Genomic DNA, 26,367 nt, shown 5'->3' with positions numbered 1-26,367 from the left:
TATTGTTGTCAAGATATGTACATAGATAATTGTTTCTATGAATGATCCATTGCCATTTAGACTGAAGTTCCGTATCTTTCGAAAATGAAAAAACGAACTTCTGGCCTATTCTTGTAGTTAGCATTTACATCCTGGTATACAGCAGGGGCATACATATCTGAAACTTGTAACAAAACTCGGATACACTCAAAGAATATTGATGCGTTCATAAAGTTTAACAAATTAGTGACATAGTAAGATAAAATTAGTAGAATCTACATCCACAAATTCAAAGCAGTTAAAAATCCGAAATTGCACTTTGGTATTTATACGAAACGAAGTTCAAAGCTACTACATAGTGCATCTTTCCCTTGTACTGTACTGCAGGGACGTACGCAGGAATTTCGAGAGGGAGGTAATATGAGAACAAATTGTATTGAAATTTGTAAAATTATTACTAAACTTAAGTACAATTTACTGAAAGAGAAGATTTTGTGCCTTACTGTTCTTATGTAACAGCAATGTTATTAATATAAACGGGCAATTTCAAAAGATTACAGAATAGTTCCAAGTCCCAAGTTAGTTCACTGGTCCAAAAATGCAATGTCTTAATTTGCATGTAAGTACAAGAAGTGAATAGAGATACGAATATTTTGACTTAACTCTAGCTTTGAACTACTCATCTCGTAAAAACTTTAAACCAAGGTTTGGTTTAAGACAGCCAACCCTACCCAGGACCCCTTGCGTACTGTATAGAACCTAATACAATATAGAATTACTCTTTACACTCCTTCACACACTGTTCGAATTGACAGGGATGCCCTCTGACAAAATTTTATCCTTCCCAGGAGACTGGAATAACTTCCCCACTCTCTCTAAATAGTTTGCGTGTGTGATGGCTGGGTGAGTATATGGGTGAAATTCATCCTCCCTAGGAAAAGTATTCAATTCGCACACTACGTTCATAGACACAAAAAATACACAGAGAAAAATCCGTTCTCCGGACAGCGGTATATTGTACAAATATACGGTATCCTCTTGCTTACTATAGAAATCAGTACGGAGCATACGTTATCCGTATGCTACATAGGCACTGTCCTTAGATGTTACATCATGCCATTGCAGGATGTCTGACATCTAACAGTTTTCCGTATATTACATGCATATACTTATTTTACTTTCGTCAGCTATATGTTATATACGTCCATTTGTATGTGAAATCTTGACTGCCTACATTGTTTCATACGGAAAGTACGTATAGATGGAACAGTTATACAGATGCGGTTACAGTTATACGTCTGCTGTACGTTAAGTCCAAAAACTACAGGAATTACGCATTTAACGTATCTTTTTAAGTACGCCACCTACAATTTTTCTCTCAGTGTAGCACTTACAGCCAGCGGTGTTATACAATTTAATGATTAGTAATTAGAAACTTGTACTGTGATTAGTATTTAACAACCCCTATATTCTATGGTTAATATAGTAAAATACTAATAATATGATTACTATATAGGCCCAATTATATCATTATGTATTTATATACAAATATTATTTATTCCAGTGATACTATAGTAATAATAAGCAGTAGTAGTATTGTACGTTGAATTAGCTTAGTTAAATAATCGCTGTCACTGTTCCAGCACGGAAGACGATCCGGGCAAATGCTGGGTACGGAACTTTACCCAAAGTGACTACTTACCACAGGTTGATGAATAGGCCTATTTTCGCATAAAAGCGATTTTTTTTTAAAGAAATAACGCTTATGTCATTCTGAAGTGAATTTATATTGAGAATGCAATGCGGCACATTAAACACGATGTTAGGTACTAAGAGTGTTTGTTGGTGAAAAAGAAAAGGTAAGGTTGGCACTGGATCTAATGAAATTATTTCTCAACATATCCGACCATGCAGTCACGAGAAAAATGACCTCAAAATTGGGATCTTTGAAGTGGCGCTTGTGCGAATGTAGATATGCTCACACTTGGATACATTTATAATTACAATTTTTATACTAATTTGAGGACGTCGAATCCAATAGAATTATTTTTAAACATGTCCATCCATGGGGTCAAGTATAGAATGACTTCAAAATGGTGGTCTTTGAAGTACCGTTTACCCCAATATTAAATTGCCCACGATCGGATAGCTTTCTTGGTTGCACTTTCAACACTAATTTGAGGACGCTGATTCAATGGAACTATTTTTAAATATGCCTCCATGGAATGTTTAAAGAAATATATCAAATGAAAGATACATAGCCTATTCCAACTATCAGGTTTTCTTGGTATTCCAAGGACTGATATATTTGAAGATTGTTTCACTGGATTCAGTATCCTTAAATTAATATTAAAATTGCAATGGGTATCATGCAGTGTGTTCATGATGAGCATTTCTTACTAGTAGCACCAACGTTAGTTTTTTTTAAAGATTGGTTTAAATAGGAATTTCAGGAAACATATTTTTACGAACGATTACATACAGTTCACATATCAAGAAGTTTTTTAATGTATTACTTTCATTTGCTGGTACTAAATTGGAAATTTCTAATGTCGTCTCGAAAATGAGACGAGACTCGACAGAAGAAATACTTTTTTTTTTAAATTCAAAACGAGATGACAAACACAGCAATTCTCTCTTTTTATTCGAGATGAGACTGTTTTAATGTTAAAAGATTCACAGTATAAAATATACGCTGATGAAATGATTGTACGAACACAATGAAGAGCATTTATGAACGTTTAAAGATACATAAGTCATTACACAATATACTCAAATAATAAATATGTTGTTATATCATACACTTCGTGAACTTCTAGTGACGCGAAATGATTCTGATAACTTACGATCAAAATTCAGAAAGAAAAAAAAAAGCATAAATTTTGTATATCAATTTACTAAACGAAACGAGAAAAGCTTTTCAAAGAATCGAAGGTCCTACAAGATTTATCAAACAAGATTAGAAAACCTTATTTCTCGTTACGTCTCGTGGGCAACATTAGTGCACTGAGAAAAATCCCTTATCCGGACGCCGGTATATTGTACAAATATACGGAATCCATAAGTTTACTACGGAAATCTGTACGGAACATACGTCATCCATATACTACAGTACATACGTACTGCTTCTTTCCTGCTTAGATGTTATATCATACCACTAAAGGGTGTCTGACATCTAACAGTCATTCGTATGTTACACACGTCAGCGATATGTCATATAGATCCATCTGTATGTGAGATCCTGGCCACCTATATACATTTCTTTGTTTCATACTGGAAGTACGTGTAGATGGAACAGTTATACTGAAAGTATTATAAATCATACGTTTTCAGTTACACGTTTACTGAAGGATCTATAATCGTACGTTCAGTCCAAAAACTACAAGATTTATGCATGTAAACTAGGTTTTTACGTAGGCCACATAGACCTACGTTTTTTTTCTCTGTGTGAAGCCTTATATGTTGATATCCATTGGGGTTTAACATCGAGTTCAGAAGCGAAGCTATATAAGGCCTGGACCTGCGGTTTAACATGGGATCCGAATCACATGAGCTCTCACTGGGAATAGAAACCAAGTCTCCCGCGCCAAAGACGTACACGCTAACCCAGTGGCGTATTTACGATTTTGTTTCGGGAGGGGCTTTGCTAACTTTCGGGGGGGAGGCTTTGCCTGAAAATGTGAAAATTCTGCAAGATATTTTATTTACTTTACTATACTAAGTAAGATTTCGGGGGGGCTTAAGCCCGGTAGCCACCCCCCTAAATACGCCACTGCGCTAACCATATAACCACGAAGAAGTCATAAAGTCTCTATATGGGATCTTTTACGTTTATAACGTGTTTCTAAATTTTTAAGAAATAACATTATGTTATATACATGACAGCCTGGAGCGGGGAACAAGAGGGTAGTCGTCCCCTTGAATTTTCGTACAATGTTCAGTTCTTCGAAATACATGTCAAAATAAGCTGATATGCTCTCGAAAACTGCGTTGCTATAGCTTATTTACTATAGTTAATAGGGATACATGAATTGTTTTACATTATGTATTCTGTAGAAGCATGCATTAATAAATGTGTAAGTGTATTTGCAACTTTGCTTGTTTCGAATAAATGATCTTTTATCCCCTTTCTCCGCCCTTGGAATTGAACTTTTGCTCTTCCTTGGGAATAAATCATGTGAGTGTCCTTGCTTATATGCTTTGTCAAATTTCCACGTGTATGATAACTGAAATAGTTTTAGTGTTTCAATCGTCTGTTTGTGTGAAGTTAGCTGCCTATTTGAGCACCGAGGCTATACGAGAGGCGAGCCTACTGTTTAAGGTGGAGTCCCAAGCACACTGAGCTTTCACTTTTGGTCATGGGGTCTTTGGTTCGATCCCAGCTTACGCCAGGCGAACTTTGTGATGGACAAACGTCGTGTGCGTTGGTTTTCTCGGGGTTCTCCCGTTTTCTCTCATTTTCTTCATTCCACATTTTCATTCATTTTTCATCAGCATAATGGTGGGACGTAAAACTTAGATTTCATTTCATTGTCCGAACCACCGTAATGTATTCAATGCTATTCCATCTGTAATCGAAACATGGGATCTCATGAACCAAAGGCACACGCTTGCGCTAGTTTCTAGACCAACGGGAAGAACAGTTTCAGTTTATTTTATTTTATATTAAATTTCATGTGTTTATGTTTCGAGAAATTTAAGACGTCTCCTTCGAGTAATGAGACTGTACGAAAAGTAACCTAACAGCTTAATTTGGGATTTTATTATTTATTTTTTAAAATGTAGTCCTATTATCATAAGTAGAACACGAGTTCTCCACATCAAAGCTGAGAACATCATATACACAACTTTTCCTGTTGAATAGTTTGTAAAGAGAATTTTTGAACCGCAATATTCCTCTTTTCTTTACTTGTTTGCGTACAGCTCTATTTAACCATCAACGTTAGCAACAGTTCAATTTCCATCATTAACGGGAATTTTCTTGCGACAGACAGTATTTGACATTTCGCCTCAGGCCGAAATAATAATTTTCAAGGATGGATACATATTTTTTCCTTGATGCACTTTCCACGTGCAAGGTAAGATTTTTTTGCGATAATCTGTCAAATCTGATGGAAGTAATTGTGTACTTTTATGTATTTTTCGATCTTTTTCCTTATAGTTACAGAGTCGAAGGTTACGAACTTTAGGGAAAAAAAAAACAAAACAGTATGACGTTTCTCTATTTCATTAATCCCTCTGGGCTTGATATTTTTTTTTCTTCTGAAATAGAAAACAAAATATTTTCTTTGTTCAATATTCTGTATATGAAGTTCATGTCACCTACTGTGTGGCTTTTTCTGACTGTCACTGCGTCTCCATCAGATAGGCGTCTGAAGCCTATATATACAGGCTAGCACAAGAAGTCAAGCTCACCAGGAAGCTACACTTATTTCTCGTAAGTATTTAGATATTTCTTAGCTATAAGAAAACTCGTACTAATTAATCAGAAGAAGAATTTGTATGTAATTCTATTTTAGCTAAACCACATTCAGAATCGGACATCTATCATAGGCCACTTATATCTACTTTACATTGCCTTTCGTCCTTTTCAACGAACTTAAAAAGTTCTTTACTAAATTTTCTATGCCTGTGTGAGTGTGTGTCTGTTATTTGCGATTTTTTTTTCAATTTTTAGCCCTTCATTCGATAAAGCATCAAAAACTATCTGAAACAAATGCTGGAATTTTTCACATTCACTCTTACCGTTCCCGAGATATTGACAAAAAAAAAAAAAAAAAAAAATCCGATTTCGTGAGATTTAAAGAGACATATCTCGGGAACCGTAAGTCACAGAGAGATGATATTGGTGTTTATTAATACCTAAGAGAATGGTGAACATTTTGGTTCCAAATAGTGAACGCTGGCCACCGTTCCCCAGATATTGGCCAAAAAAGTTTTTATTTCGGGAGATTTAAGGAGCCATATCTCGGGAACCATAAGTCATAGAGAGATGGTATTTTGCCAATTTTCATTTTTGAGCCCTCCATTTTGAACATGTGCCTTCGTAAAACAACATAAATTATCGTAGAACTTTTTAACATAAATCATAAACAAAACGTGGAAAAAAAATAATACTCGAGGAAATTATAAATGGATAGATATATTACAAAAATTGTTTAATGAGTATAATAATAAAGTACATAGAACAATTTGTATAAAGCCTGTAGAAGTTAATAAGAAAAAGTAATTCTTGTTAAGTTCGTTCTGGCAATGCTCTTGGGCATTCTCAATTGGTAAAATTTGCTTTATATTTCGGCACAGTTTGAATACTGACAGAAAAAATATGATTTTTCTTAAATCACGGTTTAGATAAAAGAACACAACCGTGAGACGCTAAATTAGATTTTTATTAAATTAAAATTAGATTAGATTAGATTAAATTAGATTAAATTATTCATTTATTAGATTAAACTAGATTTTTTTCAAATCAGATTTTATTCCTTTTTTCATTCATTAATTTCATTTTGTAAAATGAACATTTGAAGAACTGTATTGTTTCGCACTGTTATTACCAGAATTAAATTAACTTTGTATGTAAATCCCTCTTACTCCTCCCCTCCAACCACTAAGTCAAAAGAGTATTATATGAGCGTTTCTCAAGCTGTAGTCCGCGAGTCACAAGTAGTCCTTCATGCCTGCCTTTTTGGTCCTTTTAGACCGCTTCGATTTGGTATTAATACAAAAAATACATACAAAATTAAAAACATGCGAATTGCGTATCACACACTACATTTCAGTATAGTATAAGATTATAGAATCATCTCCAATATCTCAGAAAATTATAGAATATAGAAACAGTATAGTATACGAGGGCTGCTCTATATATTTCTGGCCTAATAATGAAAATACGAATATTTATCAACGAAAATGGTTTTATTGTTTTTCAAAATATTCTCCATCAAGATTTATACACTTTTGCATGCGCTCAAACCAATTTTCGAAGCACTTTTTCCACTCCGATTGAGACACCTCCAAAACATGGTTTTTGAATGCTTCAACAGCATTTTCTGGCGACGAAAATCGTTGACCACGCATTTTTTTCTTGATGTGTGGGAATAAAAAGAAGTCATTGGGTGCCAAGTCAGGGCTGTACGGCGGATGACCCATCACTTCGACGTTTTGGCCGGTCAAAAATGCGCTGGTTTGAGCCGATGTGTGAGAGCTCGCATTGTCATGGTGCACAATGATTCGTCTTCTCTTGTTCATTTTTCGAATTTCTCCGAAGACTTCAGGCAAACAAATGGTGGTGTACCACTCAGAATTGACCGTCCTACGTTGCTCAAGCGGAACAGTCGCCACATGACCAGTTATGCCGAAGAAACAGGCGACCATTTGCTTCGAAGTGCTTCTTCCACGAACAACTTTCGTTGGATTTGGCTCGTCTTGGAAGACCCACACGGTCGATTGCTGTTTTGTTTCGGGCTCATACGCATAGATCCATGATTCGTCACCTGTGACGATCTTATAAACGTCTTTTGAAGCACCGCGATCGTATTTTTTCAGCATTTCTTTACACCAATCCACACGAGCTTTCTTTTGAGCGATTGTCAAATTGTGCGGGATCCAACGAGAACAAACCTTTTTTACGGCCAGGTGTTCATGCAATATCGAATGTATGCTGGTGGAAGAAATGCCTAGGCATGCCTCTATCTCACGGTAAGTCACATGACGGTCTTGCATTATCAGTTCACGTACGGCATCGATGTTTTCTGGCACAACGGCTGTTTTTGGACGACCTTCACGGAATTCGTCTTTGAGCGAGCGTCGGCCACGATTGAATTCGTTGTACCAGTTTTTCACAGTGCTATAGAATGGTGCTTCGTCGCCATACAAAGATTTAAGTTCATCGATGCACTCTTGTCGTGATAATCCACGTCGAAAGTTGTGAAAAATGATCGCACGAAAATGTTCACGAGTTAATTCCATTTTTTTGCCAAGTTGATTTCTTCAAGTACCTGTAAAAGAAAAAAAAATTGTCGTAAGTCAAAAAGTTCTGAGTACATTTATGCTACAAAATGTCAAACTTTCCAATGGAAATGTCAGATTGCACCTGGCAACACTTAGTGTTGCCTAGGCCAGAAATATATATAGCAACCTACGTACCTCAAAAAGGCATAGATTATTATAAAAACAATATATATCTTTGAGTTTTACGTCCCACGGTTATGGCGGTTAGGCTAAAGGAGACAGTGATGATGAGTTATGAATGAAATGGTGGAATGAAGAAAGTGGGAGGAAACGGGAGAACCCCGAGAAAACCCACGCACACGGTGTTTGTCCACCACAAAGTTCACTTGGCGGGGGCTGGGATCGAACCCGGGATCCCAAGCACCAGAGGTGAACGCTCTACCACTGAGCCACCGCGGCCTCAAAAACAATATAGTATGCGGTGAAATAATGTAATCATTACTGTATAGATTATAATAACTTGAATGGTATATCTCTATATTTAAAAGAAGAAATCCTGATTGATCAACGCCTAGGCCAAATTGCTTAAGAAATGTTTGAAATTGGGACAGTTCGACGCACGGTGCTACCAAGAAAGAACTTTTGGAAATTTGACGTGAAAAGTAGTGAAATGGTGTTGAAATAGTTATAATAAAATGTCCTCATCTCGGAATTCCTTAAAGATAATAAGATTTAGTATTTGGACATTTCATTTAAAATAATTAAACACATGTTTGGGTGTTGTTTGATATTTGATTTTTAGAAGAGAAGAAAAAGGTTTTCGAAATTTGACTTGGAAGGGAGAAATATGTGTTGTAATTGTTTTAATAAGATGTTCATATCTCGAAATCTATTAAGGGTTACATGTATGAAATTTAGTATTCAGATCTTATATTTAAAAATAATTGAAAACGTGTTTCAGTATTATTTTTTATGGTTGACCTAGAAGGGAGGGGGTGTTGATTCAATACAATATCCGAAGGGGGGCACAGGGCCTCAGTAGTAGAGCCCTTACCTCTGGTGCGTGGGAATCTTGGTTCGATTCCCGGCCAAGTAAGTTTTTGATGGACAACATTGTGTTCGTGGGTTTTCTCAGGGTACTTACGTTTCCTCACACTTTCTCATTCCATCAATTCTTCCATCATCATTCACTTGCCTTAATCATCGCCCCCCTTAGCCTAAAGGACATAATAATAATAGGAAATTAAGCTGAAAATTTTCATTTCATTTCAACTAAGTATCTCATATCTCGGAATTCCTTAGCTTTAGAGAAGTGAAATTAGATAGACTTTTAATTTAAAATAATTAAACACGTGGCTCAGTATATTTTGATAATTGACCCAAAAGGGAAGAAGAAGAAGAAATGAATGGTTCATTAAAATGACTTTACAAGGTCCTCGAATTTTTCTTGCAAGAGGACTTCTAACTGAAAGACCTGCCGTTTTAATTATATATATAAAAATGAAAGTCATTATGATGGTGACTTAATAACTCCTGAACCACTAGACCGATTTCTATCAAATTTGCCACATAAATGAATTTAGGGCCTGGAATGATTTTTAACATTTCACTTTGACGGTGCAACTTAGCGGAGGGGGAGGAGGAGATATTTAAAGTGATCGAAATTGACCGATATTAGTGTCGAATCCATAGATTTCGGGTTCGCTGAGATGAACAGTGATACTTCCGATGCAGTTTAAATCCAAATTCAGTCCCACAACTTGAAAGAGGGAGACGGGGAATATATAAAAATAATCGATATTAGCGTGAAATCCATAGTTTTCTGGGTCGCTGAGGCGAACAGTGACACTTTCGATACCGTATAAATCAAAATTCAACTTCCATTCTACTTTAGGCCCAAAATGAAACATATTCTCCCCGTGCGAAGAACGGGTATTCTGCGAGTACCAATATAAAATTACGAGAATATTAATACAACCAAAACTACATATAAGTATATTGGAATATGCTCAGAAAATAATATATTCAAAAGGGACAAGAGAAAAATGGTCCTTACAACACTCGAATGAAAGTCGTCCTCATTTGGAAATGTTTGAGACTCAGTGGTATATATATACAGTAATAGATAGTTTAGTAGTTTTTTGCCTCATGGATTTTTTGCGAACTTTTCAATTTAGTTTCTTTCTTTCCTTTTTTATTATATCCTTTTCTTTATTTTATTGCCTTCCTTTTATTTTTCTTTTTTAAAATAGTAAAACTCATCTGATTTTTTTAAAATTGAAAACCTAAAACTAACCCTGTGTGATGGATTACTTCAACTTACTGAAGAGTACAAGTTCTCTGTGTCAAAAATGTACATCTAGGGAATGAAATAAACACCTTTTTTGAATTAAACAATAGCATTTTTTAAAAAAAAATAAATGCCTCGCATACAGTTCTTAAAACAATAAAGCGGAACACAGAGGCTCAGTGATAGAACGCGTACCTCTAGTTGAAAGGGTCACTGGTTCGATCCCAGGCGATGTAAGTTCGCGGTGGATAACATCATTTCTGTGAGTTGCTTGACGATCTCTTGTTTCTTGTCTTATTCTCATTCCACTAACTTATTCATTTTCATTAACCATCCGTGTTCTTTAGCTAAAAGCCATAAAGTCGGACGTAAAACTAAAAAAATTCAATAGCTTGCCATTTTATTAAAGCAATAAGTGACACACAGGTTTGGAGGTAACTTAAGCGGTTTATCATATAAACTCTGCATGGAACAAAATTCGTGTGAAATCACTGTTATTTTTCTCTAAAGTAATCAGTTACTTGTAAGTGATAAATAGATGTTGATTTAAACCATTTTTCGTAACGGATCTCGTAAAAGCTTGACAGATATGACCATGCAGAACAGACAAAAAGCTGCAAATGTTTGGTAGCTAGAGCTATAAATTTTAGATGCTGCATCTTATTTATTTATTAACTTATCTTTGCTATTAAAATGACCAAATTAGATTGTTTTGCAAAGAAAATATAAAATTTAAAATATAAATATTAAAACACCTTGGCCCCTTTTTGCACTTTCATTTCAATGCAAGTATTTTTTTTACACATATCTCAATGTCAGTACCTTATCGCACTTTTTAAAAACTTTTTTTCACTCTTTTGTCGCATTTTATTCCCATCTATCCAATATGTTAACTTCTGAAATGTTAAACATTTAAGTCACAGGTTGCATAAACATCTAGGCGAAATATTTAGATAGTCCTAATAGACGAGCCAAAGACTTGGGGGCAAGAACTAATAATAACTAAACAATGAACACCGAACGTGAGCGTCATCACGCTACTTTCGCTTCAGTGAAGTCCCGTTAGGCTAAGGCTGTTGAATAGGGAGTAAATAATTCTTGCCCCGGACTTGAACTCGGGTCCGCAGTAGCATAATCAAATTGAAAATCAAGCCTATCACAGATTGGTATTAGCCCTCTGTGCGTGTATAATGATTGCGTGTGCATTTGGTGCATGTGGAACCGGGTTCGAGTCCCAGTGAGAGAACACAAAATATTATTCACAATAATTTAGTTTCATTAATTATCCATCTCCTTTAGTCTAAAGAGCAGGAAACTAGACGATTAAACTTTTTTTCCAAAAAAAAAAAAGAAAAAAAAAGAAAAAAAAAGAAAGAAAAGAAAATCGGTGCTTTTCTACACTCAAATAGTTATTTAGTGATGGAAGATGCAGCCTCGCAAAAAATAAAAAAGAAGAATGAAAGAAATGTTTAATGTCATCTGTTCTAACAGTTTTCGGGACTTGTAAATTTCATTCAAATATTAAATGTTATTTGATTTTACAGTTCTCTTGATTTGTGATTATCAAAACACCATGTTCTGGAACTTCGTTTCCCTCCCCAGCCCCTTGGAGACTTGTTAATACATGAGTGAAATTTTGAGTTCTTATATACAAGACCTAATTAGTTTTTGTACTATTTATGTGAATATTTATATTTGAAACTTGCACGTTTCTTTTAAATTTCCATCTTTTCAAACCAAAATTTTGCACCTTTTTAAAACCAAAATTTTGCACATAAAATTCCTAATTCTATTAATAACTGATTCACCTTAACGTTGATTGGGTTACATTTAAACGTTTCTCTTAGCATCGAGGCTATATAATAGGTGAAAATATGCGATTTTTTAAAATAAATTATGGGAACTTTTTGATTATTGTATTTTTTCCTTTTATTACCTTCTCTTTCTTTTCTTTTCTTGTTCTCTTTTTCTTTCTTGAACCCGTCAAATAATGAGATGTGGGTATATAGTTTAATGTGGGATCCGATCTATATGAGGTCCTGCCAGGAACCGAAAACAGATCTCCCGCACTAAAGACGCATGCGCTAACCATATAACTACAAGGACGCTCGGCTCAAATTTGGTTCCAAAAAAAATGCTCAACTAAATTCTTTTGAGTGATGATAAGTAAGAGGAGAATTACCAATTATTATTTTTTTTCCTACTGTTTTAATAAGAACTTCAGAATTTGTTTATTTCTTTATCATTTTATTTAGTGTTTATTCTACTTAATCAATGCCACGAATATCGTAAACACTTGACCTCGTATCGAACCAAGGACACCTAGCACTAGAGATGAGCACTCTACTTTGTTAATTCAACCCAAGCGAGACATTTGTGTCTATGGTCTCCTAATTGACCTTATTTAACATTACTTTATCCACCATACCCGCTGATCTAGTTGCTAGGATGCGCGTCTTTAGTGCACATGATCCCAGGTTCGGATCTTGGTAGGGGTGCTGGGAAATTTAAACGCTTACGCTGGTTCGGATTCCACCTTAAACTGTAGTTCCAAATCTTATACAGCCTCGGTACTGAAAGGGACTCTAAATTCAATCCAATCAATCAAATCTACTTAATCCACTACGGGACACGAACACAGAAACTTTGAGGACTTTTCTTTTAAATTAAAACCTGCACTTTCCCCTGACTTTGCCTGTTTAGAACTTATTATATGGCAGTCGCTACTGCCTCTTACCCTTTTCTTCTCTAGGGTTGCCATATTTCAAAAATGAAAATCGCTACTAAATTACGACAATCTCTGAAATGCTTAAAATGAAAAGAAGTGTTATATACTAATTTACTTTCGTCTAGTAGATAGAGTTGTTGAAGTATTACGTAATCACATTTTTATTCATTTTAGTAGATCTCCTCCCTAGTTTCGCGAACGTAATCAGATGATTTACCCTCTCCCCTTTGCTAAGCATTTTTTTTTTTTTTTTTTAATTTTTCAGGATCTGTTATGTTTCATGGGTTTTAGAGTCTGTTTTAGCTTATTCAATATGTTCTGTCGGCTTCTGGTATTTTCAGAGAATTTCTTTCGTTGAATTTTTATTATATTTCTGTTACTTTTAACAAACAAACAACTCAATAACTCGCATGTATGCTTACGTTAGCATGACCCCATCCCCTACTGTCAGCAAAAATAAGAAAAACTTGAATCCAATTCCCTCTTAAGCTATTTGCGTAATACTTGAACTGCCTCTGAGTGTATTACACATAAAAGAGTACTAAAGATAATAAGATTGAGCAGTAAAATCTTTGTCCCTGGCCCAGTGAATCGAGTGCTTCGTTCAGTGGCAAAGTAATTAAATCGTGAACTTAATTAAATCCATGTTTTAATTTTTAAAGTTCTTTTTTTAACTTTTGAATTGTCATACTTGGAAGTTGAAGAGAATAATTATATATCTAATTCTGTAAAAAAAAATATTTGGTCTAGGAATTAATTCGTGCGGGTGGACAAGAGATGGCGCAACGAACGGAGCGTCCCACAGTTCCGTGTATCCACACATGTGTTGCAAACCCCTGTCATCGCGTATCGTTCGTAGTATAGGGCAGTGGATTAAAGCGTCAACAACACCAGTTTGTAGTTAAGTGAACATGGCGCAATTTGTGCCTGATAAAGTGTTTTTGCGGGGTGTCCTGCTGCATTACTTTAACATGCAGAAAAGTGCGACTGAAAGTCATCGTATTTTGGTGGAAGTGTATGGTGACCATGCTCTAGCCGAGCGAACGTGTCAGAAGTGGTTTGCACGGTTTAGAAGTGGTGATTTCGGCTTGGCAGACCAAGAGCGAGCTGGACAGCCAAAAAAATTTCAAGACGAAGAATTGACAGCATTGCTCGAGCAGGATTCGTGTCAAACGCAGGAACAACTTGCAGCAGCATTAGGCGTTGATCAAACAACAGTCTCCAAACGCTTGAAAGCCATGGGAATGATTCAAAAGATGTCACATTGGGTTCCACATGAACTGAAAGACAGAGACGTTGAAAGACGAAAAACCATTTGCGAATTGCTGCTTCAACGACAGAGCAGAAAGGGGTTTCTGCATCGAATTATTACGGGTGATGAGAAGTGGATCCATTACGAGAACCCTAAACGAAAAAAGGCCTGGGTGAAACCAGGTGAACCAGGTCCATCACAACCAAAACGAGATATTCACTGTGCAAAGGTTATGCTGTGCATATGGTGGGATATGAAAGGTGTGGTGTACTATGAGCTGCTGCAACCGGGTGAAACTATGAATGGAGAACGTTATCGACGACAATTAATGCGTTTGAAGCAAGCTCTGGCCAGAACACGACCAGAATGGGAGAACAGACATGATAAACTTATTGTTCAACATGATAACGCTCGCCCACATGTCGCAAAACCGGTCAAAACCTATTTAGAAAATGTCGGATGGGAAGTTTTACCCCACCCGCCGTATTCACCAGACGTTGCTCCTTCGGACTACTACTTGTTCGATTGCATGAACAACGATTTGATTGGACAGCGGTTTACTTCTTCAGAAGATATCGAAACATGGGTCTCTGACTGGATCGCTTCCAAGGATGAGGACTTCTTTCGCCACGGAATCCGTACATTGCCTGACAGATGGGCGAAAGTGGTGGCTAGCGATGGACAATATTTTTCTTAAGGTATTTATGTATTTTGTGTTTGTACTACAGCTTCAATGTGTGCGTACCAACCGCACCAATTAATTCCTAGACCAAATAAAAAAAAAGCAAACTATAATATCCCCTTTCTTTCTTCTTCGCTGAAATCCAGGACATTTAAGCGTCTCTAGAAATATTTTCGGAACGCCGGGACGCAGATCTGGATTCTGTGACAGTCCCGGAATTTCCGGGACGAATGGCAACCCTAGTCATCTTTCTCTCTCTCTCTAAAGAGGGCACAGTGACTCAGTGGTAAAGCCCTTATCTCTAGTAGGTCGGGTCCCTAGTTCGATCCCCGACCAAGTAAGTTTGTGGTGGACAACATCGTGTCCGTGGGTTTTCTCGAGGTACTCCCGTTTCCTCCCACACTTTCATTCCACCAATTATTCCATCATAATTCATTTGCCCTAATCATCCGTCTCCCTTAGCCTAAAGGACATAATCGTGGGAGGTTAAATTGAAAGATTTCATTTATTTTTTTATTTCTCTCGCTCTGCAGTCTTTTGATTATCTCTATTTTCGATTTAATCCCCTTTTACTTGGGGTGAGACATTTTTCCTGCAACACATTACCTTATGTATTTAAATGTGACCATTTTCCCTTTTTAAAAATTATTATTATTATTATTATTAGTATTAGTATTAGTAGTATTTGCAAAGTGCATTTCCCTCCACTATCCAAATCAAAAACACATGCATGAAGCAAAAACGAGAAAAACAACTAGTATAACGATAACATTGTTTATATGGATAACAGTCTGTAACGTATGATGTCTTTTCTTTATGGCCAGACCTGAACATTTAACTTAAGTTTTGTGGCCAGACATGTATAAACATGTTTTATTAGACAGTTCTGATATGAAACGAAAAGAAGACATTACTAGTGGATATATTGGGGGCCGCGGTGGCTCAGTGGTAGTGCTTGAGGTCCGGGTTCGATCTCAGCCCCCACCAAGTGAACATTGTGGTGGACAAACACTGTGTGCGTGGGTTTCCTCAGTGTTCTCCCGTTTCCTCCCACTTTCTTCATTCCACCATTTCATTCATTACTCATCATCACCGTCTCCTTTAGCCTAACCGGCATAACGTGGGACATAAAACTCAAATATTTCATTTCATTTCATTTAGGGATGTATTCTCAGTTATTAAGAAGGAATTTTGTGAAAGATTAAAAAGTAAATGCAGAAAATCTTCGGAAAATACATTAGCTTTAATATATTTTATCTTTAGTGTTATTATTGAACATTTAGTGAGTAAACTACGTTTTAATTAGTTCTAGAAATTCTGATATAACAAACTTAGGGCTAATATATAGATGTTATGTTATAGGCTATATTTCAAGCAAACAAACAATACATTTAGTCCAAGTGTTTAGTCTTTGTTAGCCTTTCATCTACCATCAGGCTTTCTTATATCTTTGTCTTTAGTCACATTTTTGGTATCTTCTTATCTTGCTATTTCTTTTTTCTTTTTATTTCTCACTCTAGCTCTCCCTTTTCATATAGTTCGCTTTGTAGTTTTTCTTTATGATTTATCAGTGTGGTTTCTTCCTTTATATATATAGGTATTGTCACACACATTTTGTAAAGCTTGCAAATATCGAAGACAGTTAAAAAATTAGGAAAACCAAAAATGGATCAAAATATTGCAATCTTGGCCAATAATTAGTTTTTTTTTTAACAGGGGCCACAAAAGTTTTGAACGGTCCCTAAAACGAGTTTTCGTTTTCTTTTTTAACGGAATAAGCACATCATAGTGAGTTAAGTGATAGTTTGAGTTTGGCTACACTATATGTAGTTCTCCAGATATAAGTCCTACAAGAATTTTCATTTTTTTAAAATACATTGGTCTTTTGGGTTAATTGGATCAGGGGCCACGAAATTTTTGAACGGCCCCTAAATCGAATTTTGGTATTTTCTGCGGAATAAGCACATCATACTGAGTTAACTGATAGTCTGGGTTTGGCTACACTATATATAGTTCTCCAGATATAAGGCCTAAAAGAAAATGTTTGATTGAAATATATTGGATCTTTTGATCCAAAAATGCCCCTGATTGACGACGAATGCCCGAGACCAATCACTTACTGCTATCAGCTCACTCAGTGTCTTAGTTACAAAGAGCATTGCATATAAATATGTATATAATTATATACCTACTGCACATTAAAATTAGTTAAAATTAGCAAGAAAATAAAAAAACATGTGTATTTCTTACGTAAGTCGAGTATGAAGTTCTCATTGACGATCAAGGCTTTAACTGACCTTTCCTCACTTTCCTTTCTTTCTTTCTTTCTTTCTTTCTTTCTTTCTTTCTTCCCTTTTCTATTTTTATATTTTTTTCTTTTGGATATAACAGTAAAAACAAGTAACACTATAATTTAGCGGAGTAATTAACTCGTCTTTAAAACCACTATTAAATGAACTAATTATTGTTTTTAAGAGTTTTCATAAGAAACAGAAGTTTGATTGAGCGTTGAAAACAGTTGCAATGACATAACTAGTGCAATCTTTATGAACTATTTATCACGAAATGTCCTCGTAATTTTTAGGCTAATGATAAAAATTCGATGAAATTTTGTAAGTTGTAAATACCTGTTCAGAGCCATTGTTTGATATACTCTGCAATGCCGAACGATTAACAGTGTTGCTAACTCATCATAGATTTTTTAAAAAAATGCACTACGTCAGGTTACTACATATTTCAAATGTACACTCATGTCCAAAATTATTGTCGCATGTCTATAAATATGTTGTTGTAGGAATATAATTTGATAATTAATTTGCACGGTATTTCTTATAATGTTAGTATGTGTATAATCGGCAAAGACATGGATGTGGCAAATTTCATGTCAAAAGAGCAGTAAATAACAACAATAAAACGAAAATAAAACTTTCTTGTCCATTTAGCAACATTTTGTTTTACTCATTCTAATTTTCGTATTTATAATTCTTTTCCTATGAAATTTACCACAAATATATACTTCCCGATTATACACATAGTATCAGTATTAAAAGTACCCTGCAAAATCATTATCAAATTATATTCTTACAAGAAGACAGTTATAGATATGCGACAATCATTCTGGACATGAGTGTACATGTTAAACGAAAACTTACGATATCACATCTATTGTTCAGTAGCATGTAAGAATATAAAAGCGCTATATGTTAATCTTACCTCCAAGAGTAAAGTATAAAATTCAAACTTTCATATCACCAATATCCGTAAGCATTCATATTCATGAGGCCTCTACAGTAGGATTGATCGAAAAAAATCAAAGTTGTCCAATTAAATAGCACTAGGTATCAAAGGTTGTGTATTGACTAGTATGACACTCGTGATTTTTTTTTTCATAATTTTTGTACTCCAAATTCATTCCCCGCAAGAGCTTAAATGTTTGCAATTTTAATGAAAATTGTAATTTTTTTGAAAGTATTGATTTTTTTTCAAACTGCCCGATGAAATCGAACTAAGTGACCAAAGTTACATAATGACTAGATTGACTACATCATTCATGATTTTAAAAATAGTTTGCATCTTCATTCCCCGCATAGACAGGGAAAATTTGCAGTTTTTATGGTATATTCTATTCTAGAGCATATTCTAGAGCATTTAGACGGTCCTCAAAAATTCTCGGGAACTACAGGAAGTTTAACCAATTGTGAAGGTTTACCAATCATTAATTTTCAAGCGATTGAAGCAAGTTTTCCGGTCATGGAAGAAAAAGACGTCAGAAACTTTAACACAGACCAAAGATATATATATGTGGGATATTTGCATAGCAACATCTGCTGGTGACTGAGAATGCGGGGAATGAAGATATAAATTATTTTTAAAAATATGAATGGTGTAGTCAATCTAGTCATTATGTAACTTTGGTCACTTACTTCGATTTCATTGGGCAGCTTGAAAAAAAAATCAATACTTTCAAAAAAATCTAATTTTCATAAAAATTGCAAACATTTAAGGTTCTTGCGGGGAATGAATTTGGAGTACAAAAATTATGAAAAAAATCACGAATGTTATACTAGTTGTAACACAATCTGTGGCTGAAAACACCAAATTGTAATGTAACGTATTTTGTATATTTTTAGCGTTACACTATAGCCCACAGTTCGAATATGTCTAAAATTTAGTTTAATATTTTACCAAAATTCACTTAAAAACTCCATCTTGATATTACCTTTTTATTATAATATGTAATGAAGTAAACCTTTACACCTTTTAAATAACATACATGTAGATTATACAAGATGGATCCTTTGTTATATCTTATATTTCTCGTTGCTTTGACGACCAATAACACATTTCGTCAGATTGCTATGTTAACAGAACATCAATTATAATATCAGAAAAGAAAATTAATTCTAGTTCTTTTTATATTTTCTTCTTCTTCTTTTGGCTGGCTAGTGCATATTTTAATAGCATATATTGCCCGTAAATACAAGTAAAGATATTAAAAATACAAAAATGATATTAAAAATACACAATATCGTTATATAATGTCGCCCGAACAATAGGACTTTTTTCGTTTACAATAAAAAAAAGAATCCTTGACCGTTAGATATTACACATTGATTACATAAGTTTTCGAATGACCCTCGTATATATAAAAATTACAATTCATATAATTATATATAATATTCCTTTATATTAATATGATTTTCTTATTTATTCTAATTCTCATAATTAATTTTATTTTAAATATTCATACAATTCAATGACGTAAAGTGGAGGTGCATTCAAAATACGGTATAAAAATTATTCATTTTTAAGTCCTTTTCGAGTCCATTAATACTTATCGTAAGTTAGAAATTAACAAAATCTATATTATTTTCTCGGGCATAGCTAAGAAGATTTTGAAAAAGATATTATTATGACATTCATATGATTATTCTTTTGAACGAGACAGGATCAAATACATTATATATTCAAACAACATTCAAATTACAAACGAAATATCGACAATGTTTAGAACAAAATAAGATAATCAAGATAATGACAAAAACTAATAGTCTACAAATAAAGAAAATTTTATATTAAGAATTAATTCAAAGATTAAATGTCATTCATGTTAACTTTAGATACAACTTCAGAAGGAACTAATGTCTTAACTAATTGCATCCATTTACTTTTAGTATATTTTGAAGGACGCCATAACTTAAGTTCATCAATATTCCGTAAACCCAAAAGTTTACCAGTTTTTACATCCATTAGCTCGAAAACTTGAGGATTAATTTGCTTGATACATAAATATGGTCTTATACGCTGGACTTTTACCATATTAAAAATTAGTATAGTTATCAGAATTTTGATAAGCATTATCATATTCTAAATCTTTTGTTATATATTATGAAATTCTTACCAGTGATATTTATTTTATTATCTTCATATAATTCAAATAAAGTACAAATAACAAACGAAATCATAACGGTATTTAAAGTGAAATAAAACAAGAATCAATTGAATATATTCTTTCGGACGCCACAACATTAGTTTAAGTTACGTGACCAAAGAATTCATTTAAGTTGCATTGAAAGTCATAAACCAGAATACATTCTTGCGCGTTATTTACTTCTATAGTTCTTTGTTTCCTATTTTGAGAATTTTTGCCATCTATGAAATTTCTACGAAATCCAATTCGAAGGAAGCTAGATCTAAGGATTAGACTCTATATGCTTCTTAAGTATAGTACGATTACTATTACTGTTGATTTAAGATTAGGTTCGGTTACACGATTACTATTACTGTTGCTACTAGGATTAGGTTCGGTTACCTTACCGGTAAAATTAGGTTCAGTTCTCATCCGTTTGACTGATGTCGAAATGTCGTGTCTCCTAACAGAGTTGTACTTATTTTTTCCACAATATTCACGGTAATTTGTCCTACCACGGTTTCTGTTCCATGAAGACTTCATTTGGTCATCCGATGTGTCTCTGTCCTGCTTCTTAGAAGTAGCTGCATCGCTGTCAGACGGATAATTTTTATCTGACTTCTTTCCTTTTCTGTCAACCCATTCTTCTCTTCGCCGATCATTTTGACTTCCATCTCTGTACCTCGTCCTCTTTCCTTGGAACTTATCTTTTCGCTTGCGATGATGTTCATCATCATCACTGCCTTCTAGGGTTAGCCTCGCAACATTATCAGAAGTAAGTTCTTTGCTTGCATTTGCTTCAAGGATTTGCAAAACAGAAACATAATCAAAGCACTGTGAGTCACTCTTTGTCTGTGAACTATCACTGGATGGAAAATTAAGACTAATTCTGGAATCGTGCTGATTGTCTTGGGAAGAACCACCGTTCTTCGCATTTGGTACCTACTAGAATCTTCATTACACGCAGTATCAGTAATACAACTAGAAACATTCGCATGAAGGAAAAAGTTAGGATAATCTGATCCAACCAATACCGAATTATGCTTTTGCGAAAGCTCAACAAATTTCACCGATGCAAATTCAGGATCCGTATTTTCTGTTGTTTTTGTGAGAAGTTCAGGTTCATTTGGAACATTCATGCTAACCAGTGATGAAATTTCTTCGCTAACGAACAAATCTTCCTGTAACTCTTTACTTTGGTTATTATGCTCAGTAACTATAGTTTCCGTAACTTCTGTAGAATTTGGAATCTCGGGTAACCTATGTAACATCTGATCTAATTTACGACCACTTTGTTCAATCCGCTGGGACAAATCTTGATTTACTTGCTTCATGTGTATGTTCACTCCCAGTAACACTCATTTTAATATTTATGTAATTTTTTTCTTACACTTTTTAACAAAGTATATTCCGTGTTCCTATTTGGCATTTGTGGCGTATCGCCAGACCACTTTGAAAACTGAAAAAAAGCACCAAAATGTATTGCATTCGGTTATATTTTGTTGGATTACATTAAGTTACGTTAGATTACGTTACATTAGGCGTGCAGTATTACTTTAATACGGATCCATAGTATAAGTATTAGTAGTAGTAGGAGCAGGAGTAAGAGTAGTAATAGTAGTAGTAGGAACGAGTTAGAAGCCAGGCAGGAGTTGGTTGGATTCTGTTCTTGACATGAAATGGGCAAATTAAAGACTTGCCAATTTTTTTCTGTACATTTTACAATTTCTGTATCCGTATAGTAAAACAAGTGTACCTCTCCGCGAAATAGTCCATCCGCCTCCACATACAGTGCCGCTAACAACATCAAAAACAATCAACAAATACAACCACTTTCTTAACTTTTACTATTCCCCTTACCTGCCTTGTACTCATTCTTCCACACAAACTTAAATAAATTCTCCATTAGTCCAGCGATACGGTACTTAACCCTTACTATTTTTTACCAAGGACAACAGTCTCCTGCATGAGTTGACACTTAAAATGAGAATAAACAATTGAATATCATTGATATAACAAACAGCAAGAGAGATGAGTACTTACGAACTTTTTGCGAAGTGTGCATTTGACTTTTCTCGCATTCTGCTGATGGCAGCATTCTTCACCAGTAAGACAGTGAGACATAACTAGAGGAAAGAAACGAGCTTGAGAGCCTTGACTGGACTAATCATTCATCCTACTTTATTTTACTTCACAACAACGAATTTCCAGTTGAATTTGTGAACAAAACACCTCCTAGAGTATGACGTCGTTCCTTAATACTTTGATCCCATTCTGCTCAAAATCACAAAACGCGCTGTTGTGTGTGTTAATGGTATAATAAAGGAGTAACTATTTCCGAAGTTTCAGATTTTTTTATCCAGGCCCATTGGAGATATTTGACAGTGAAATATGCCGAATTGGCATAATTCCCCAATTTTACGAGTTTCTAGGCCTTTGGGAGCAGCTACAGGTCTGCAAATATTTTGCGTATAAACTTATGACCCCGTACTACATGCACACACAAATTCAGACACCTACGTCAGTTGTTTCCTCTTCCCAAACATGTCTTCAATGCCCAAAAATATTGCTACTATAGGCCCTGATTTCACCCTTTTCAAGTGGTTTTAGGCAAAAATGTTAAGAGATTAAGGTTTTAGCTCTGCACAAGTTGGAGACGCCCAGCAATTTTCAATTTGGTAGGACAAATACATGCTGAGATATTCAAAACAAAGTAAACGCCTGAAATCGAGAAAACGCAAAATGGCGGCAGCCGCTGCGTCGCCATTGGATGTTGTAAAAAATAATTAATTGTGTTTTTGAAGTACTCTTATATCAACTCAACATTTCTGAACAGATTAGATTTTTTTTAAAAAAAAGGTCGAGCAGCAGTTTTTGTTTTTTCTCGATCCCTCAGCATAGATTGACCCTATATAGATATGAAAAAAATAATGTGTCGTAATGCCAGTCAAAAAATCATGTAACTTTACGTTGGGTTGGCATTGCAGAGTAAGATATATCAAACAATATCTTTTTGTCGATATTTGAATGTTACAAAATTGTATCGAATTTCATCTACTAGTTTAAAAGTTACAAGGACATAATCGTGGGACGTTAAACTGAAATATTTCATTTCATTTTTAAAAGTTACAACGGCATTTCAAGATAAATGACCCACCACTTTGTATATACAGGTTGTTATAAAAATTTATCACAATATTTTGGGAAGTGCATAGTTTCGTAGTTATACACAGAGAAAAATCCGTTCTCCGGACAGCGGTATATTGTACAAATATACTGTATCCTCTTGCTTAGTATAGAAATCAGTACGGATCATACGTTATCCGTATGCTACATAGGCACTGCTCTTAGATGTTACATCATGCCGTTGCAGGATGTCTGACATCTAACAGTTTTCCTTATATCACATGCATATACTTATGTTACCTTCGTCAGCTATATGCTATATACGTCCATTTGTATGTGAGATCCTGACCGCTTACATTGTTTCATACGGAAAGTACGTATAGATGAAACACTTATACAGAAAGTATTATAAAACATGCGTTTTCAGTTATACGTCTGTTGTACGTTAAGTCCAAAAACTACAGGAATTACGCATGTAACCTATCTTTTTAAGTGCGCCACCTACAATTTTTTTTCTCAGTGTAGGGTGCCGAAAACGTGAAAAAAATGAACTTTAAAGGTTCATAGTTCCAATACTATAGGACCGATCGTAGTCAGGTCAAGACATCATTGAGGAACTAGTGTGTGAACTATCCAAATATCCATCTTTCAGAACCTCCGGTACATGCACAATCATTTTCAGAGAGGCTGTTTGGGAGTACTTGATCACTCTCCACCTACCTCTTTAAAAATTGGTGTGCAGGTATTGGAGCATTCTACAACATCGTTTGATGTCTTGACCCGACTACGATAGGTCCCATAGTAGTGGAGTTATGAACTTTTAAAGCTCACTTGTTTCACGTTTTCGACACCCTTTAACTCCGAAACTATTCACTTTTGAGCACAGGACGATATGAACTTTTTTCTTATTTTGATGTGAGGAAACTGTTCCCAAAATATTGTGACACATTTTTATAACACCTTGTATAAATGCATCTTTTACGGTCTATGGGTATCACGGATTATTTAAGAGGTAAGGGGGCAACTTATATTAATCAATAGTGTAGTAATATGGTCGCTTAATTTGAGGGAAGAACGTAGGCTGAAAGTATCACTAAATAAAATCCTGAAGCAAATGTGCAGACCCAAGAGAGACATGAATGGGAAATGGCGGAATTTTCGTAACGAGGAACTGCATCATTTATAATCTGTACGAAACGTTGTTAGAGACATCAAGTCCAGCAAGCTGAAGTGGGCAGATTATGTAGCCAAAATGAAAGAAAGTAGAAACGCATTCAAAATTTTATCTGAAAACCCAACCGGAAAAAAGACCATTAGGAATACCTAGGTGCAGATGGGAGGACAATATTAAGATGGATCTCGCAGAAATCAGAATACGAAATAGAAACTAGATCCAGTTGGCTAAGGACATAAATGAATGGAGAGCTTTTATGAATAAGGCATTGAACCTAAAGATTCCGTAGGCATAGAGTTAATTAGTTAGTACAGTAATATGCAAATATAAAAAGGAAGCTCTACTTACATAAAGAATCTTGCCCGTTTCTCCCCCAAAAGCAAAGCCTGAAGTGACGCTAATGATGGTCACAAATTAATCATTATAAAGTTCACTAAGAATCTCGTAGAGGAAACAATACCCCATGATCAAAGTTAAAAGGTATTAAGCATATGTAATTGTTACATAATAACTATTTCTCTGACATTGGCTTGTCTATTTTTAGATTGTTTACCTACTTTCCAACCGGAGAAATGTGGCAGCTGGCACTTTTGACCATTGGCATAATAATGTATATATATTATGAAATTTCTCAACGAAGGAAACTACCTCCAGGTAAGTATCAACTCTAGTAATAAAACATCTCATAGAATTTCATAAGGCAATGTGTTTAAATAAGTTCATTTACTCTTGTCCTTCTTAATAACTTTTTGTTGAATTAATATTGGATCCGCGATGACTCCGTTCTATAGCGTTGATCTCTAGTGCATCGGGTCCCTTGTTCCATCCCAGCTCGCGTCAAGTAAAATTTGTAGTGGACAAACAGTATGCTTGTGTTTTATCGGTATTCTCACATTTCCTCCCACTGTCTTCATTCCACTATTTCGTTAATTATCATCATCATCACCGCCTTCCTTAGCATAGGTGCATAATCTTCGGACGGTACACTATATAAAATATAAAAACTAAACTGCACAACCAAACACAAAAAAATAAAAGTTCTGTGTACGGGACCTCAGCGTATGGATTCGATGTAATTTGTTAGCCAAATTTCGAAATCCCAGGACGACTGACCGTTGTCAGTTTTTTTATGTACCAAAAACTTGAGCGATTTTGGATTGGGAGAACACACGTAACACAGTTATACATAAAAAAAAAATCCATGCAACGGACCCCAAGGTATGGATTTGATGTATTTTGTTACACAGAATCCAAATTTCGAAACCCAGGACGATCGACCGTGTCAATTTTTTGTTACGAGTATGAGTGAAAAAAAAAGAGCGATTTTGGATAGGGAAGACCGTTTTTCGTCCGTAAAACAAAATTCACACGGTCAATCGTCCTGGGATTTCGAAACTTGAATTCTATGTAACAAAATACATCGAATCTACATCCTAGAGTCCGCTACATAGAACTTTTTTTTTGTATAGCTGTGTTACATGTGTCCCCCCTAGACAAAATCGCTCTCAAGTTTTTCGCCCATAATAAAAAATTGACTCGGTCGATCTCCAGGGGTTTCGAAAATTGGATTCTGTGTAACAAAATATATCGAATCCATACTCTGGGGTCCGGTGCACAGAACTTTTTGTTTTTTGTATATGTATGTGGCTGTGTTATTATTCTCTAATTGGAATATTTCTCACAAGTTGCTTTCCTAAGTATTTTAGAAGCTGAAAATGAAAATTTATATTGTTTTTGGTAGCAAAATATAATGAAATCTCGTTGAATTACATGTAA

At 35.1% G+C, this 26,367-nt stretch overlaps 1 protein-coding gene across 1 annotated transcript in view; it reads left to right on the top strand.

Moving 5' to 3' along the window:
- Positions 1-5,261: 5,261 nt before the first annotated feature.
- The window catches only part of LOC145693051 (methyl farnesoate epoxidase-like), a 63,919-nt gene continuing 42,813 nt past the window's right edge, over positions 5,262-26,367 (top strand). The window contains exons 1-2 of the mRNA XM_081768721.1: positions 5,262-5,416; positions 25,136-25,245. Coding sequence (XP_081624847.1) covers positions 25,164-25,245 — 82 coding nt within the window. The 5' untranslated portion in view covers positions 5,262-5,416; positions 25,136-25,163. The remainder of the gene's footprint in view (positions 5,417-25,135; positions 25,246-26,367) is intronic.

The sequence above is a fragment of the Thermobia domestica genome, chromosome 8 (genome assembly GCF_964235325.1).
Source record: "Thermobia domestica chromosome 8, izTheDome1.hap1.1, whole genome shotgun sequence".
Taxonomy (NCBI): Eukaryota; Metazoa; Arthropoda; class Insecta; order Zygentoma; family Lepismatidae; genus Thermobia; species Thermobia domestica.
Note: the sequence above shows the minus strand (reverse complement) of the source record. Positions and strands in the feature narration are given on the sequence as shown.